Here is a 17,366-nt window from a genome sequence, read left to right as displayed (position 1 = left end):
ATATGGAGAGACAGATTCCATTTTTAGTCATGTACAGGGACATTAGAAGCATTGTAGTTGTTCATACTAGTGATGGAAATGCATTGGCTTCAGAACTCATTAATCCATAAGGACAAATTTCCTCCTGCAAGTTCTATAACATGCATCTGAATCTACATTGACGAATATTCTGGAGGACTAAGGCAGCTGGATCAAAGATACAGTGGAGAGCTCAAATATGTGGTACGGCTGAACCACAACTGACTAATATTAGTTTCGTGAGAATTCTCTCTTCCTAATTTTGGATACCAGGCAAGAGAGAGAAAGATGAACAGGCACTTATGTGGAGATTGCATCAATCTAATAGAAAAATCTCTCATCACACCGAATTGCAGCTCTTAGTATTATATGTCATGGACAATTACAAGTAAAGTGAGCCTTAGCAAAACCTTGAACAGAGATACCTCTTTAGAGCAGGGGTCCCCACCCCCCGGTCTGTGGACCAGTACCGGGCTGTGGCATGCCAGCAACCGGTCTGCATAAACAAGCAAAGCCCTATCTGCGAGATGCAGGCAGCACACAAAACCATGCACCCTCCAGTCTGTGGAAAAACCTTTTTCCACGGAACCGGTCCCTAGTGCCCAAAAGTTTGGGGACCTCTGCTTTACACCATTTCTAACCCCCTCAGTGATTTTGAATCTGGCAAACTAATTATATTGTTGTTGTGAAAAATGATAATTTTACGAATGGTGTTTCTGAAGGAAGCAAAATACCTCTGGGAAGTGCAGCTAAGCACAGAGCACAGAGTCCTGAAGCCATCATTATGTCATGATTTAGAATCGGTAAAATGTAAGTGTTCTGCATAGAGCCTCTTCTAGGCAGATTCATCTAGCAGTATGCCTGAGGCAAGAAAGTAGGAATATATATTTCAGTTATACCTCTATTAAAAACAGATTGTACATTTGGCTAAGCCCTGTTTTATGACAGAGCAAGAACAAATTTCCCCATCATTAAATGAATAAATTATTTATTTATTTATCTATAATGATTATAGCACCCTTAGATTATATTTCAAGAGCAGCTTGCCAAGACTGTCAAAACGTAATGAGGAAATGGACAATATAAAAGCCATGAAATCAAGAAAGATCTGTAGTGTAGTTATCAGGATAAGAAGGGCATCTAAAAATCTCAAGGACGGTCTCTCTAGTGGCCAGTATGATAATGAAAAGTAAGGTTGGTTGTTTCTTGGTCTACAGCAAGATTTATGCTTAAATCTGGCTGGATCATTTTTGCACTGTAGCAAAATAAATAACTGATATAATTTCAATCAATTATTTAAGCCACAAGACTGTAAGGTAAGCCAGTGAATATTGTGGATAAAACTATGAATTTAGCTGAAGGGAACCTTGTCAGCATAATGAGAGCAACTATGATTTGATTATCTGGATTCCTGGAAATGATTCAGGAATGCAATGATCATTTCTTTTCTGCTTCAGTCTAATCTTTCCTCTTCACTTTCTCAAAAACATCATGTTTTCCAAGGCAGGGCTCACCACAGAGCACACGCTATTCCCTTCAGGGTGCAGCTACATTAGTTTTTCTGCTTTAAATGTGTGCCTATTTGGGGGGTGTTTTCCACTTTCCTGCTCCCTACACTTGGGCAATCAGAAAATATTTTTCTGATTATATTTCAGGGCTGGGATTATGGATGGGCCTGGCCAGTGACAAAGTATTGAAGGGACCAGATCACAATGAACATCTTAGCTAGCAAATGGAAACAATGGCTTTAATGTTATCCCAAAGGTTGAAATTCATCCCAAAATAGCTAGTGGTTTTAAGTTTTTAAACAGCAAATATGTCATATTTAATCTATGTGGTCACTAGGAGTCAAAAATGGCTTGATGGAGCATTACGTTTTCATAAATACAGATACTTCATTGAGAAATACTTGTGATGTCCTTTTCTGCTTTGCAGGCTGATGCTTCCATTTCTCCCAATCCGTTCCCTTTTTTCTTCCATTTAACCCAACAGAATATTATTCGTTCTATTCCAAGCATTAATAGAAAGTGCTAGGAAAAGATTTAAACATATTTGTAAAATTTCTGAGTACTATATTTCTGGTTGCAAAAAAAAATAATCTGCTTTACTGTATCCTATTCAGACATTGTATCTCTTACAAATGGATAATGCTCTCATAATGTAGAAAATCTGATGCTTCAGTTTTTGTGATTTCCACTTTCGTAATCTTCCAATCTGAAATCTAACCTATCCAAATTATGCAGCTTTCAAATATCCCCCAATGCTTTAAGAAACCAAAAATACTAGAAAGAGGATGCATGTGTTCCAAGTGTTAAATAAATGTTGATCTTTTGAAGCTTGGACATCTTTATCACTATGAAAACTTAAAGGACACTCTCTTACATCTTTCCACATGATTTATTTAGTAATGCCAGCATGGTAGCTGCTGAGCTGTTTCCAGAGATCGGTATTAGGGCAAATTGTAACATTAGATAACGCCAGTGGCTTGACTCTTACTAAAGCTGCATTTGGAAAGTAAAAAGCATATACTGTACTGGAATTACGGGCGGTATTCACAGATAGCCCTTGACTTATGACCAGTCACTTATTGACCATTTGAAGTTATAATGGCCCTACAAAAAGCTATTTATAACTTGTGATCGCAGTTTATGATGGTTTTGCCAGAAAGTGGGTTCGCTTAATGACCACCACATTTGTTTTATGACTGCTGTGTTTGCTTAACCACCACAAAAATTTTAGTAAAATTGGGTCAGGCCGTGTGCTGACCCACTTTACGGCCATCACAACTAGGAACTTTTTGTGCTAGGCTTAATTATGGTTGTAACGTGAGCACTACGTGTATTTATTTATATATTTATAGCCTGCTTTTCATGCAGGAGCTCAAGGTAGCAGACATGCTGTTCCTGCCTTCCATTTTTTCCTACAACTCTGTAAGTTGAGAAAATTTATAAATGTAGGTAAGTATGTGTGTATTTATGTGTAAATTCAATATCCCGTCTTTCATTCAGGAGCTCTTGGAGATACACATTGCCCATTTTTGTTCTGCAAGGTCCTCCTTCGAAACCAACTTTAGACCATTATAAAAGTCTACCCTTAACTGAGGAGTAGGATTTTAAATTCCGTATTTTTTCTTTTCAGATGGGTATAAAGGAAATACCTAGCAAAGTAAAGAGAAATACAGGCCTTATTCTCACTTTGGATGAAGTGAGCTGGGACCTGTTCTACCAATCTTCCTGAACTTTTCCCCAGATGCACTTGTTAGGACCTGCAGCCATCCTCTCTTTGTTCCTGAATAGCTGATAAAAGATTGAAAAACAGATTCATCTAGACCATAGGTGTCCAATCTTGGCAACTTTAAGACTTGTGGATTCAACACCCAGATTTCCCCAGATAGCATGGGAGTCTGGGAGATCTTAAAGTTGCCAAGATTGGACACCCCTGATTTAGACATTGTCCAGTTTAATCAAGAAGCCAAAATAGCAGAAGAAAATAATTCAATGAAAGCAATACTGTTGATACAAACCCATAAAATAATCATGTTTTTTGACTATCTTGAAATAGGGACTAGATTGTATTATTATTTCCAAAAAGTTCCAGCAGTCTTATACGACAAAAAAAAGCAGATAAAAATGTACAAATAAACAACTTAAGGATGAAATAAAGCCCAGATCCTGCAGAGGTTGGGTATAATCTCTTTCAAGTGACCCCCAACCTTTGGTTCATAATGGCTGGTAATTCAAGGAATTGTATTCTTAACATCTGGAGGACATGAGGTTAATATTTAAAAAAAATTACTGGGACTATGGTGAATAATGTATTCTAATTTCATCCTTTTTCTGTCTAGATGAGTTCCTACACTGAAGCCATGGTTTCTTAAGCCATTTTTGAAAATATCACAGTTGAGTTCCTACATAGTTGTAACTATAGCATGTGAATTCACATGTGCAAAGCCAGAATGAAGTAAGAAACATTATGACTTAGTGTGACATCTGCACACTTTCACCATTCTCAGACACATTATATCATGTTTGCTGTTCAAGACCACAATCCACAACTGCTTTAAAAATGAATAGTTTTTAATTTCAAAAGAACAGTGCAGAAACGAAACTACAGAATTACATTCCTTAGCCTTATTGTATAAACCCAGACACCAATGGCTACAGTCTGATAGTATGTATGTATGTATATGTGTGTACTCACTCACACACTCACACATATAAATACATATTTATATATCATTGAAAAGCAACAGCATAGTAGTAGTAATACAACACGGTTAATGACTGAGGCTGCTATGCTGGCAGTGCAGTCCATCCAGAGAGAGATAATTCAAACACGTAGCTCAAAGAATGTAAATCTTTAATTTCTACAGAACCGTCTCAAAGACCAACAGAAAACATGCTCAGAGTTATCTAACTTAAGGACACACTAAAAGCAAAACAAAGCAAAGGGGAAAAAAGCAACTGATCAGTCAGGAGGCTCTTAGTGTTGAATCAAAATCTGAAAAGAATAATTTCAATAAATATATTCGTGAGAAACACATAAAGTACCTTGAATTATACAGATATGTACACTGAAAATCCCACCATGGGGGTAGAGCAATGGCAGTTGGAGAAGATTTAAGATTCAAGAAACCTCTTGATTTAAAAGTTGAGGTGGAATCAAGTTTAGAAGAGCTTCAAGCAGGACCTTTTTAAGTGTAAGAAGAAGATGGGGCCATGTTTCTTAAGAAATATCCCATAATGAATTTGTGCTAAATGGTATGAGTTGAGGGGGGATTATTGATAAGTACAACTAAATATTTAACCAGACTGCAGGACTTCACCCCTTCTGAGAATACTGTATGATTGTAAGTTTGTGATAACTTTTCTTCTCCCCACCCCCAATTAATCCTCTTTGTAGCAAGCCATAACCACGTGACTCAGATTATGATGCACTTGGCCTTTAGAAGAGCTGCTATCATGCATTTATTTTAGAGAAAGGAAAACATGACAGAATTCCTTACAAGCCATGAGGATATTGTCAGAGGAGAGCCAAGTTAATCAATGGTACCCAAACTCCTCCCGATTACTAACCTTGAGCTTCAAGAGCATATCTAGAAAGTTGACCATGAGGGACACTATCCAACTCTGCCTCAGTTGGACTGGAGAAAGAAACCAACAAGGCCGAATAGTTTCAGTGGTCACTTCATGTAATACCAGATTACAGAACACGTATTGTATTGGGGAAGGTAGATTTTCATAACAAAACAGCAGCAAAATGACTAGTTTGAACACTGTAAATCTTGGTAAAAGACTTTGTTAAAAGGCTGCTGGGCAAGTATAGGAACATATTTTCAGTGACAGGGACAACAACCTTCTCTTAAAAATATTATTGATTTATCCCACAGACAGTAATTATTAGGGACATCATGTGCATTTCATCAGGCAACAGCTTTGCTCTTCAGAGGCTTTAACTAAGCAAACAAAGATCCTTTCACAGAAATCAAGCTGGTGTGCAGTTTTTGCTGCTGTAATCTAATGCCAATGGTTGTCAATAAAAGCAGGCAAAAATGGTTACATGGAACTAGCAGTTCTCTAGTTTCTTTCCCTCAACAATTATATATGGTTTATGAAAACATGGTTGGCTTAGTGTGCTTGGACTATCTCTGTAGATCAGTGGTTCTCAACCTGTGGGTCGGGACCCCTTTGGGGGTCGAACAACCCTTTCACAGGGGTCGCCTAAGACCATCGGAAAACACATATTTCCGATGGTCTTAGGAACCGAGACACCGCTCCTCTATCTCCTTGCCCTCCTCTTGCCGCTCTCTCTCTCTCCCTCTCCCCGCCTGGGCGCTTCTCCAACCAGGCTGGGAGGAGATGGCGGAATGGCCTTCCCCCCTCCCTGGCCAGCTGGATGGGGGGTTGGGGGTCACCACAACATGAGGAACTGTATTAAAGGGTCACTGCATTAGGAAGGTTGAGAACCACTGCTGTAGATGGTCAGAAGCACAACAGAAGCACTTGAGAACTTGGCTCATTACAGCTGAATACTTTTGGATAAAGGGGTGTATATATAAGAAATGAAAAAAACCATGGGTCTATCAATCATACAAACACATCCAATATTTTGATTCAAATATTCATGAAACCAAGTCAGAAAAGGGAATTTCATACCATGTCTCAAAAGGATCAAAAGGAAGCCTGGGAAAATTAGCATAACATATTGCCATTACAATTATTCATCAATGAACTGCAGGTGAACTTTAATCAAATATTCAATTATATATAGGATTATTTTGGCGAGATGCTAATTAGGAACTAAAGTGGCAACATAACCTACATCAATATATTTGATATCAGTCATACATATCCTGATCTCCTTGATGAAATAGGGCCATAAAAGAAAGATAATGAAAGAATTATTGATGTGATATGGAATTTATTTTGAGTTTATATTGAAAATGCAAGATGGATTCCAGTATTGCCATCTTGGCAAGTTTTTAGTTGCATCAAGCCAGTTTCAAAGGCTATTAATAAGATGATATAATGCCAATCTGGGAAGTCAAAGCAAGTGTTCTTGTGGATTAAACACTGTGCTGATAAATGTTCCCTATAAACATCTACATTTTATGCATGCAGGAGTTTAGGTGTGCATAATGAAAGCTACAAAACCAACAGCTATTTTGCCTTACTTAATGCTGGGGAATATTTCGTGTACACAATATCAAAGTTTAACATGCATGCATAAAACATTCACTCGTGGGTATTTATGCTGAGACAGAGGCATGGGCAGAACTAATAGGAATGCTAGTAGATAACCCAGCATGATTGAAACAAATTGATGTCCGAGAATAATTGTGCCTTAGGAGTGGCTTCAAGTTTTTAAGTTGCTACTCCAGTTAGTAAGCAACAAAATATACGTATGGTAGTGTGAGAGACTGGAATACAACTGTAATATATTAGTCCCTCTAGATCGGATTTATAATACCAGAAGATCCCAAACTGTCAAACTAAATGTAAGAAAAGTTCTGAATGGCAACTTTCACTAAGTCAGCTGGGATTCCTCAGTAGATCAGCCATATGCCCAAATTTTGCACCAGATAATCCTGTTTACTGCTATGCAACAGAGAGCTCTGAGTAGGTAATAACAGCTGGGAATATTAAGGGTATATAGGTCCAATCTCTTCTTCCATTGGAAAGCTAAAAGTTATAAAATGGCAGAAATGCAGGAAAAAGAGATGAAATATTCCTCACAGTGCAAGGCCATATAGAAAAGGAGATATACTTTAATGCACAAAGAATCTCTTATTCTTTTACACTTAGTTAAGTGCAATGATTCTCAACCTTGGTAACTTTAACATGGGTGCACTTCAACTCCCCAAATTCCCCAGTCAGCATTTAACAATTGTTAATTTAAATACTTGTTAAGGAATTCTGGAAGTCGAAGTTCACCGGTCTTACAGTTGCCAAGGTTGGGAAACGCTGCTTAAGTGTATTCCCCAGCCCTTGATTTCCAGCATAGCATTCTGAACCCAAGTAAATACACTCCAGATTTCATAGGAAAGAAAAAAACCATTAGTATTTCTCAATATAAGTGCTGAGCAATTAACACTAGCAAAAAGTGAAGACACTTTTGGGATTTTGTAATTTCCCATTTCTGAAAATGAGTTCTGCAGACTTACAAAAAGCAGTAAACATCTAAAAGTGTACTGAAGGTATTACCGTATTGGAATAAAAATAAAAATCAAGATATCACCAAGAATATATTCTTTCTGAGAAATGTGCTCACATTTTGCAAACAGAAATATATGTTTAATTACTGAGAGACTGATGAAGAGCATTGTGATAAATATTAGAAACAACTCTTTTACTTTGGGTTGGTAACCTGAAGAACCTGGTGAAATGTACTCTCTAGTTTAGAAAATGGTGGCAGGGAATTGCAGACAATTTTGGAGTGGCTGAGTTGCAAAAACAGACTTTTAAACCAGAATGGCATCACAGAGAGATGGTGCACAGTAGAAAGACAATGTCTGTTTTTGTTGTAAAGACATGCATTTGGCTCATCATCATCATCATACCATCATCCTATCGTGCTTGGCTCTAAAGTGTACACATCCTTCACTTAACAGTACGTCTACTGTAACAAAATTAGTACTGGAATTTCCTCTTCTTTGTTCCTGTTCCTACTTTTCTCATTTTAAGTGGTGGGAGTAAGGCATTATATATTGAATCAAGACTTTGCTTTGGACAGCTAATATTCCAGATCAACGTTGAACATAGCTTCATGTTTAGGAGGTGCTCTGCTCGTAAAGTAAAAGCACAAATAATCTTGTGTGTGCATATACAGTATGTGTTAATTAGAACGTTAGAACAAATAAGAAATGTTAACTGTATCCATATGGAACTTAATAAATACATACTATCTCGTAATGAAAGGGGATTCCATTGGAATATCACTCTGAGTCACCAATGAAATACTTGGCCAAGTATTTCAAGGCAGATAGCACTTTTCAGCTTTGAGCAAACCTCGTGGTTTATACCTTTTCCAACACTGTGCTATGTTGTATGAACATCTTCTTTCTACAGTCCACCAACCTCCAATGCCACTAATGACTACGTTACAGTTTTAATCAGATCTCGCCTTATGAGAATAGCCAACTAAATAAAACAACAATTAACTTTTTGGTATTCAAAAACATAAAGATGCTTACAATGAGCCACACAATATATTCTTTGGGGTGTTTTTTCATCATCTGTTTAGCAAACATACAATGTCCATCATAATAGAAGGCAAAGAGATGAAAAATGATGGCCCAGGCCAACAAAGACAACCCTTTGTTTTATTGTAAAGGTGTCTCCTAACATTTCAATTATCCTCTCCCCAAAGCAGATATTTTCTCTATTTACTCGCCTATTGTATGAAGAAGAAAAGAGTCTCTGGATTTTCTATGAAGATAGTTAACACCTGTTTGAATGCAGAAGCATGATTTCTCAGCATTGAAAAACAAAATCAGGCTTGCTTAAGACAACAACAGCAGTCTCATTTGGTCCGTGGAGTTCCAGGTTGAATTTAGCATTTGGTCATTCTGTTACTTTCTGACTTCTCATTCCTTTTTTCCTTCAACCTGAATGGCCAAGTCAACAAGCACATTTCTTCTCTTCAGATTTGGACGACACCAATTTTCCTGAATTTCCACCATTGGCTGTGTCAGAGAGCTGAGACTTGTCAACACACTGTTCCATTCGTTTCATTATTAAGTCCAAGAGTGTCTCCACAGCTTTGTCCACATTTTGGCCAGTCGCTGCACTTGTTTCAAAGTATGGGATGCTACGACAGGAAAACATCAGAAGTATTGTAAGATATTTCAAGAGAGAGCAGTTATAGCAATAACCCTACAGGTTTTTCTTCAAAGGAGAGCTTGCATTTAGTTCTCCAAAGCAAAATGACTTCACTTCAACAATAAGAATATTGAGTCACTTTCTGAAAGGCCATCAATTCTGCTGAACCCATCCAACTTCCCCCTTATTAGCATTAGTACTTATCCATTCAGAGATTACTTTATGTGATCACTGATGTCAACCGGGGGGGGGGGAATCACTGATGTCAACCGGGGGGGGGAAGAATAAACATTACACTTGGTTTTCTTCCGTGGAAACCAAATGTCTTGGCTATTTCATTGTGTCCTTTGGCATCACTCAGAGGAGTACACCAATGCCTCCCGAGTTAGCTGAGAGGACAGCAAGTTTGTTTGCCTTACCCGTATTTGTCTGCAAGTTCTTTTGCTTGTCTTTCATTGACCTCCCTCTGATCTGATAGGTCAGCTTTATTTCCAATTAATACTATGTCAGGGTTCTCGCAATAAGCATTTGCTTGCAACTGACCTAAAGAAAGAAAATGTAGAAACTTGGTAAGCAGTATAGAAATGTTCCCTTGAAACAGAGGAGCAGAAATCATAGATTCTCTCAGCCTTTCCTAACCTGGTTTCTTCCAGTTGTGTTGCTCAAGGCTGATAGATGAAATATGGGCAAATTCACTACCTATTTTTACATTTTAAAAAAAGTCTTATGATAGAAATAAGATGGTTGGTATCTTATTGTCCAGAATACATTGTGCCATCCAATAAATCAAATTAACATCGAGTTAATAAATCTGAAAATGCCAACGAGCACTGCTTTTCTTCTCCACATCACAGCTGCAATGGGAATAAAGCAATTAGTCCTCAATTAACAATTGGTGTTGCTTAGTGACCGTTTGAAGCTATGATGGACTTCCCCTGAGCTGCTTATGACCTGGTTCTGGAGTTTGGTTAGCAGTGCCCCCCCCCCAGTCACATGATCACATTTTGGGCATTTGGCAACCAACTTGCATTTACAGACTTTGCAGCATCTTGCAGTCACATGGCCACAATTTTTGGTGGGTTTTGCTAGTTTCTGGAATTTACTTCCAGTTTCCAGCAAAACAAAAAACAAAAAACCCGCCCATTGACTAGAACAGGTTTGCTTCAGTGACCATGACGTTCACCTAATGACTGCCATTTTGGCTTAGCAACTGCCACAAAAAAGGCTGTAAAATTGGGTGCCGTCACATAGTGACTTGATAATGACTACCACAACTCATGACTATAATTCTGGGCTCAATTATGGTTGTTTAAGTTGAGGACTACCTGTTACCCCCCATACATTTCAAACAATTCATATACATTCTTTTAGTAATATTTAAACTAGCTCGGGCAGGGTTCAGTGTTTTGCAGAAACATGATATGGTGGTGTTGCTGTAGGCTTCAAGGAGGGGGCAGTGCTGGAGTGGAAAAACAACTTTGTCAGGTCACAGTGAAAGTCCACCTGTTTCCTAAAACTTCCATAAAAGGTGTCTTGCACCAGTGGCCAAGGCAAAGAACGATCCAGGAACCTCTAGAGGCCATCTTCAGAGAGCAGCGCACCTGGCTTCTAAAGTACCTGCGTGTCTTTAGTGGCCGAGTGTTTAATCGTAGCAGGAGTAGCTGACATAATTCCACTCTCTATGGGGGCTGCTGTTGCATTAAAGGTGGCAGATTCAATGCTGCTAAAGCTAAAAGAGCTTAAGGTTAAGGGAGGCAGATGCTTTTTCCACTTACTCATCCAGTTTCTGACATTTAAGAAGCTCTGTTGACTGGTGAGATCAAACATTAGCAAGAAGCCCATGGCATCTCTGAAAAATGCTGTGGTGAGACTTCTGAATCTGTCAGGAGAAAAGGAGTGAAAGGATCAATATACAATTTGAGCTGTAAGGAAAAAAGAAAGCAACGGGTATTAGGTAAACATTTCACTGCTGAACTTTTTAAAAGTGCTACAAGCAAACAGATAAATGACAAGGCAAAGCTTTAATATTCTCTTTACAGGGATCATCAACCCTTATCCAGAATGACTGTTCAAGCACAAATCTTCCTTCGGGTTACAAGGCATCCCTGGAGATGATTTTATTTTCTCTTATGATCTGTTCCATTCCAATGGGGATTTGTCTTATAAATTTCCCTTTGAGTACCAAAAAGATGGGCAGGAACAGCCACAGGAGATTTTTACCCCACCCAGGGACAAGGAAATTCTGGGAGTAGGGCTCACACACCTTCAAGAAGAGAACTTGATTGTGTGTGTGTGTGTGTGTGTGAAAACTTCAGTCACTATCCTCAGTGTCTTGTGACTTTTAGCAATTGTTCCCCTGAAATGCGACATTCCAAAATGCTTCAAATCACTTTTTATTCAAAATGCCAAATCATCCAAATTAAGAACGGGCTCTTAAGCTTCCTTGGTAAACAGTAATATGATGTCAAAAATGATAATAAAAAAACCCCTCTGTCTTGAAAACCTGCCTGAGTTCAAATGACAGAATCTAATAGAAAAATGTTGTTCATTTCCCCTTCCAATTATTTCTGCATTGGACTTTTAAGTTCTTGCATATTACCTCTCTTGCCCAGCTGTGTCCCATAGCTGCAGATGGACCTTAAAGGCTTTTCCAGAAGAACCACTTGACCCCTGGCTGTTGTACACCTGAAACATACCAAATAAAGCTTCACTGTTTATTTTAATGCAGGGAGAATTATTCATTTAAATGTTAATTAAAAGTGAAATCGCGATTTGCAAACGGAAAATGCCGGACAGAAAAAGATGATAAACATCATATGATCCTTTTATTGGTTTTATTCCACAGTTGATTTTGGCAACCAGCACAGCATTTATTGAAGGAATGCACACAGTAAGAATTACAATATTGACATGGGAAGTATCAGTCTCAATATCAGAGATGTCCAACCTCGGCAACTTTAAGACTTGTGGACCTCCAACTCCCAGAATTCTGCAGCCAGCATGAGGAATGCCTAGCTTCAGAATTCTGGGAGTTGAAGTCCACAAGTCTTAAAGTTGCCAAGGTTGGACATCCTGATCTAGATGAGTTCATATGGGCTCAGAAGCTAAGCATGATCAGGCTAAAACAGTACATGGGTAAGAGATTTCCACGAACACAAAGGTTGTAGGCTAGACTTGAGAAATAAAAAAAAAAAAAAACTTCCCAAGAGAAAGCAATGACAAGCCACTTCTACAGTATTGCCTAGAAGTTTGCCAAAAACTATCTCTGAAGCCACCAGAAGATGAAATCAATTAGGACACTTTAAACTTTACGTTTACAACGTTAGACTGGAACAGGTGGCTCTTCATTTGTCGATATAACTTTCTGGAGGCATTTCGACATTCATTCTCTTTCAACTTTCCTTACAGAGTTATTGAGTGGAAGAATAACATGGAAATCCCTTGGAGGCTGAAAGATGGATGTATAAGCAGTAAATTGGAATTCAGCAGACTGGAATTCTTAATATCGGATTTTATTTATTTATTTGTATCCCACCTTTATTATTTTTACAAGTAAGTCTGAAGACTGCTTCAGAGTCTCCAAAAAGTTAGTCACTATCACACAGCCTAAGCTACAAAGTGTCTGGACTTTGGACTACCCAATTAAGACTGAAACAATAAACTAATTTCTTTGTTTATATATGTTTTTCTTAGGTAATATCTTTCTAAACAGCACAGCTGCTGCATGTTTGCTCTCCTGTACATACATAGAAGATTTAGCATGTTGCTTTGGTATAGAAAAGATCTCAACTAAAGAGGTGACTCAGCCATCCCTGAACAACCCAAGAAGAAACATATGTCTTTGGTCCAAGGCAATAAGCAATTATGTTCCACTTGAGATTTTCCATGAAACTGAAGACTGGAGCAGCAGATGACCCTGCGCAAGTGAAGGAGAGAGGTGTGTTCAAGGCCAAAGAGCTTAGCACGAGAGTGGGTAAGAGGAAACTTGGTGGAAAAAATGGCCTTCAACATTTCACCTAGAGCAGGGGTGTCAAACTCGCCGCATCACGTGACGTGTCGCGACGTATCATGACTTTTTTTACCTTGCCGGAGCTGGCGTGGGCACAGCTTCCGTGTGACGCATCTGGCCCATGGGCTGGCAGTTTGACACTCCTGACCTAGAGGATCTAGCTTTCTGAAGTATAGTACACATTTCTCATTTCCCCTGTCATTCCAATTAAATGGGCAGAGATTTTAAAACGAGCAAAGACTAAACAGCACCTGAAAAATAGCATCAAAAGTATTAAAAATTATGTTGGCCACTGAAGCATTTGTGGTTGGGCAAAATATACATAGTTCACATTACTTTAAAAGCAGTATATTTTTGCCTACAATCCTTACAGTCTGGCAAACTATTAAGTCATTAACACAGCACACACTTTTGTTGAGACATATTGCTGTTCTATTGTTTTGGCACCACCAAAGATTTGTAAGAAAGTAGTGTGTGTGTGTGTGTGTGTGTGTGTGTGTGTGTGTGTTTGTTTGTTTGTTTGTATGTGAGAAGTACTTGTGTAAAAAGGGTGTACACCTGCTAAGGATTCAAAGCATAAAACCTGATAAACACACTTTTCGCAAAGGGTCATTTATCTAGACTCCTAGGTTATTAATCAAATATGTAATCAACCATGTCCAGTTGCCATCTAATAGGGACCCAGTCTTCCCTAAACATATCCTTGACTGAGGTTCCAATGTCTAATGGTATGATCAAGTCCTTGATGAGATGTATTACCAAATGTTATTGTTTATACTCTCTGTTCTTTTCTGGCATAAAGAGATGGTGAAAGCCTCAGGATAGTTTGAACATTGGTCTAGACCAAACATCTTAGTATGGTGCTGCATATTTGCTGACTCCAAGTAGGCTATCTACTGCTATTCGTGGTGTTTGTGGCAAGCTGAAGGGATGTGGATTGGTGTATCTTTTTCTATTAATTCTCTTAATACTTAATAAAATCTTTTTTGGCATTTTTCCATGGTTTGAATCCTAAAGAATCCATTGGCTCCTGGCTGGCCACTGGATAGCAATACATGTATTCTTCTCCATGGGAAACTAGATCCTGAGTAACAATCTCTGAGACAGTTAGAAAGACACACAGTTTCCATCCTACCAAAACCAGAAATTAATATACCAGAAGGATTCAAAAGTTTGTGTTTTGAGGTTAATATCTGTGGCACAAATCACAAGCTCTTTAACTTCTGAATTTAGCATGCAACGAGTTGAGAAGTTGGCTTCTCAAGTAGGAGGTGGATGAACATTTCAGAGAAAGGGATCCTCAACACAGATGTTTGCTCTGGGTGTCAGAATATATAGCTGATATTTAGGAAAGAAACACTGCATCCACAAAACCCAAGAAATGTGACGTTCCCACAAAGCTTACAAATTGTGCATTACTAACATATTTTCTCATCTCCAGATCACAAGAAATTAAGCATTATATATCTCTGAAAACGTTTGTCCTGGTTACATGCCATAATTACAATCTATTATTAAAGTATAAATGAAAAAAGAAACAAATATAATAATATCTGCATGGGGGCAATTTGTTTTAGAAACAAATCTTCATTCTTTCTATGGACAACTTTTTTTGGTAGCTCAAGGTCTCAAATTCACTCTTGCTGTTGCAAAGTTTCATTTGTAACCTGTAGAATCCATGCACTGTTGACAGCAAAGTAGAATAAGCTTAACAGTTGTGTGTGTGTGTATGTGTGTGTGCATGTGTGTGTGTACACACAAAGGGATTTATCTGTGTCTGTGTCCTGTAATAACATTAAGCAAACAAGTAGGCAAAATTGCATTTGGGATCCTTTTTTAAAAAAAAAATCCCTTTGAAACTCATTTTTTGTATCAAAACAATATTTATATTGCAATCTCGCAGCACCCTGTCAGTGGATCTTTTCTAAGAGAAAACCAGTATAAGGTTGTTTCCGTTATGCACTGCAAAAAGCGCTTTGAATTAAATGAGTTAAAATACAGCAGCTGACTAGTGGCAAACACAACACATGGAGGCTTCCAGGAATAGCAATTTCTCATGCGTGTGTCTATGACAATTCTAAATCCCACCAACAGGAATTGTAACCAGCATGGGATACCATATGGCTGTGACATGAGCTAGACTGAATGAATGAAGGAGGAAAAGATCATTTGGATACCCACCCACACGTGTGTGCGCACAAACACACACATACACACACACACACACATAGACTCTCTCTCTCACACACACAAGATTTTAACTATAACACCCCCTCAAAAAAAAATCCTTGCTGTTCTCATCTAGTTTCTACAAATGTTCACGTACCAATCTAAAGGTTCTGGAAATCCTACAAATACTTTTCAGCTTTGATCTGGAAAACTCCCTTAAGAACTAAGCAAACAGCAGGTAACACAAAAATGCCTTTTTGCCATATGACAATATGCGCTCCTATGATTTTAAAATCCCTGCTGCTAAGCTTCTGAGCAAATCAGAAATATAAATAATACTAATGTTGGAAACATTGATATCCATGATAATATGGCAAATCTGGAAAAAAAGAAAGAAAAAAGAACCTTAAACTATCTGTGAGGTTTTCAGACTGCTTCACAGACTGCAGTGTAAACAGCCTTGGAAAGTACAGAAATCAAAGCTTAATAAGAAAGACCGATTACAGGTAGACTTCGACTTACATTCAAAAGGATATTTTGGGGGAAACATAAATCTTTTATGTTTCCCCCCAAAAGAATCTTATGATCCAGTCTCGAAGTTCTGACACTGCCCGGGTCCCCCATCATGGTCACATGACCACATTTAGGATGCTCAGCAAACAACTTGCAATTACGGCCGTTTGCAGTGCCCTGCAGTCACATGATCGTGATTTACAATGAATTTGCCAGAAACTTCTGGTTTCTGGCAAAAACTGCTCCATACTGAACAATGGGTTCGCTTAAAGACAACTGGGTTCGCTTAATAACCGCTGCGAAAAAAAGATCATCAAAACAGCTCCGGTCAAATGGTAATCTGCTGACTGTCACAACCTAATCGTCAGGCTCAATTACAGAGGATAATATATAAACTGGGAAGAGATGAAACAATATACAAATGCCGTTTTGGACTAAGTGAAAGGACTGGTCAGATGTCAGATGTCACAATTCAGGTGAAGGCTACAAAATACAGGGCAAAAACCACACAAGGAAATGGATATTGTCTCACTGAGATGTTGAAAATATTTCTTTTGAGAGAGTGGAAGCTTCAGGAAGACTTTTCTGCCTCCCCCCCCTCTCTCTCTCACACACACACACACAAAGAAGAAACTCACCACACGCTTTTCTCGAAAGTCGATGCCTACTGTTGTGATGAACTTTGGGTTGAACTTGTTGTCTGTGTATCTATACAGCAAAGTGGTCTTTCCAACCCCAGAATCCCCGAGGGCCAGGAGTTTGATCAAATAGTCATAGTCCCCATCAGTCATAATGCTGACCTGGATGAACCTGCAAATCAGGAGAAAAAGAAGATTAGTAGGAAGGAACAAAAAGAACAGAACTTAGCATTAAGGACCCATAGGAATGCAGTATTAGCTCCCTTGAATCCAGCCACTTACAAGCTCTCTGCCCTATTTTTGACCGAATTTCTCCATCAGTTCTCAGCATAGATGGAGGCTCTACCTCTTGAATATAATCTCTTCTCTGCATCCTAGCAGCAAGCTTTTTTTTTAATGGGCCCCTGAATTGTGTGTTCATACACAAAGGGACATCTGTTTTTATTGCCGCTGTGGATTTCTTAGTCTTGTTCAGCTTGTGATTTAGTTTGTTTTTATTGTTGTGCTCGATATTCTGGTATCTTTGCCATAGAAAATAAGGCTTCAGAGACAAGGAAAATCATAAAAATATATTAATACTAAATTTTCATTACAGTTTAGGCTAGATACACTGTTAAAATTTTTATTTTCCTTTTTCTTCAGGAGCTGAAAATGGTCCACCTGGAGTATTTCTTTCAGTTCATCCATGGTAGAATTCTG

At 38.4% G+C, this 17,366-nt stretch overlaps 1 protein-coding gene across 1 annotated transcript; it reads right to left on the bottom strand.

Annotated features, from left to right (window-relative positions):
• Positions 1-8,783: 8,783 nt before the first annotated feature.
• On the bottom strand, positions 8,784-16,837 carry RAB27B (RAB27B, member RAS oncogene family). The gene is made up of 5 exons (XM_029286150.1): positions 16,668-16,837; positions 11,938-12,023; positions 11,114-11,217; positions 9,758-9,881; positions 8,784-9,327 (listed from the first exon to the last, which is right to left on the bottom strand). Exons 1-5 carry the CDS (start codon positions 16,818-16,820, stop codon positions 9,138-9,140), a joined length of 657 nt encoding a protein of 218 aa, XP_029141983.1. The 5' UTR covers positions 16,821-16,837; the 3' UTR covers positions 8,784-9,137.
• Between the last annotated feature and the right edge of the window lie 529 nt (positions 16,838-17,366).

Source organism: Protobothrops mucrosquamatus, unplaced genomic scaffold (assembly GCF_001527695.2).
Source record: "Protobothrops mucrosquamatus isolate PMUCROS unplaced genomic scaffold, P.Mucros_1.0 scaffold2982, whole genome shotgun sequence".
Classification (NCBI taxonomy): Eukaryota; Metazoa; Chordata; class Lepidosauria; order Squamata; family Viperidae; genus Protobothrops; species Protobothrops mucrosquamatus.
The sequence above is the reverse complement of the archived record's forward strand: the minus strand, read 5'-3'. Positions and strand labels throughout refer to the sequence as shown.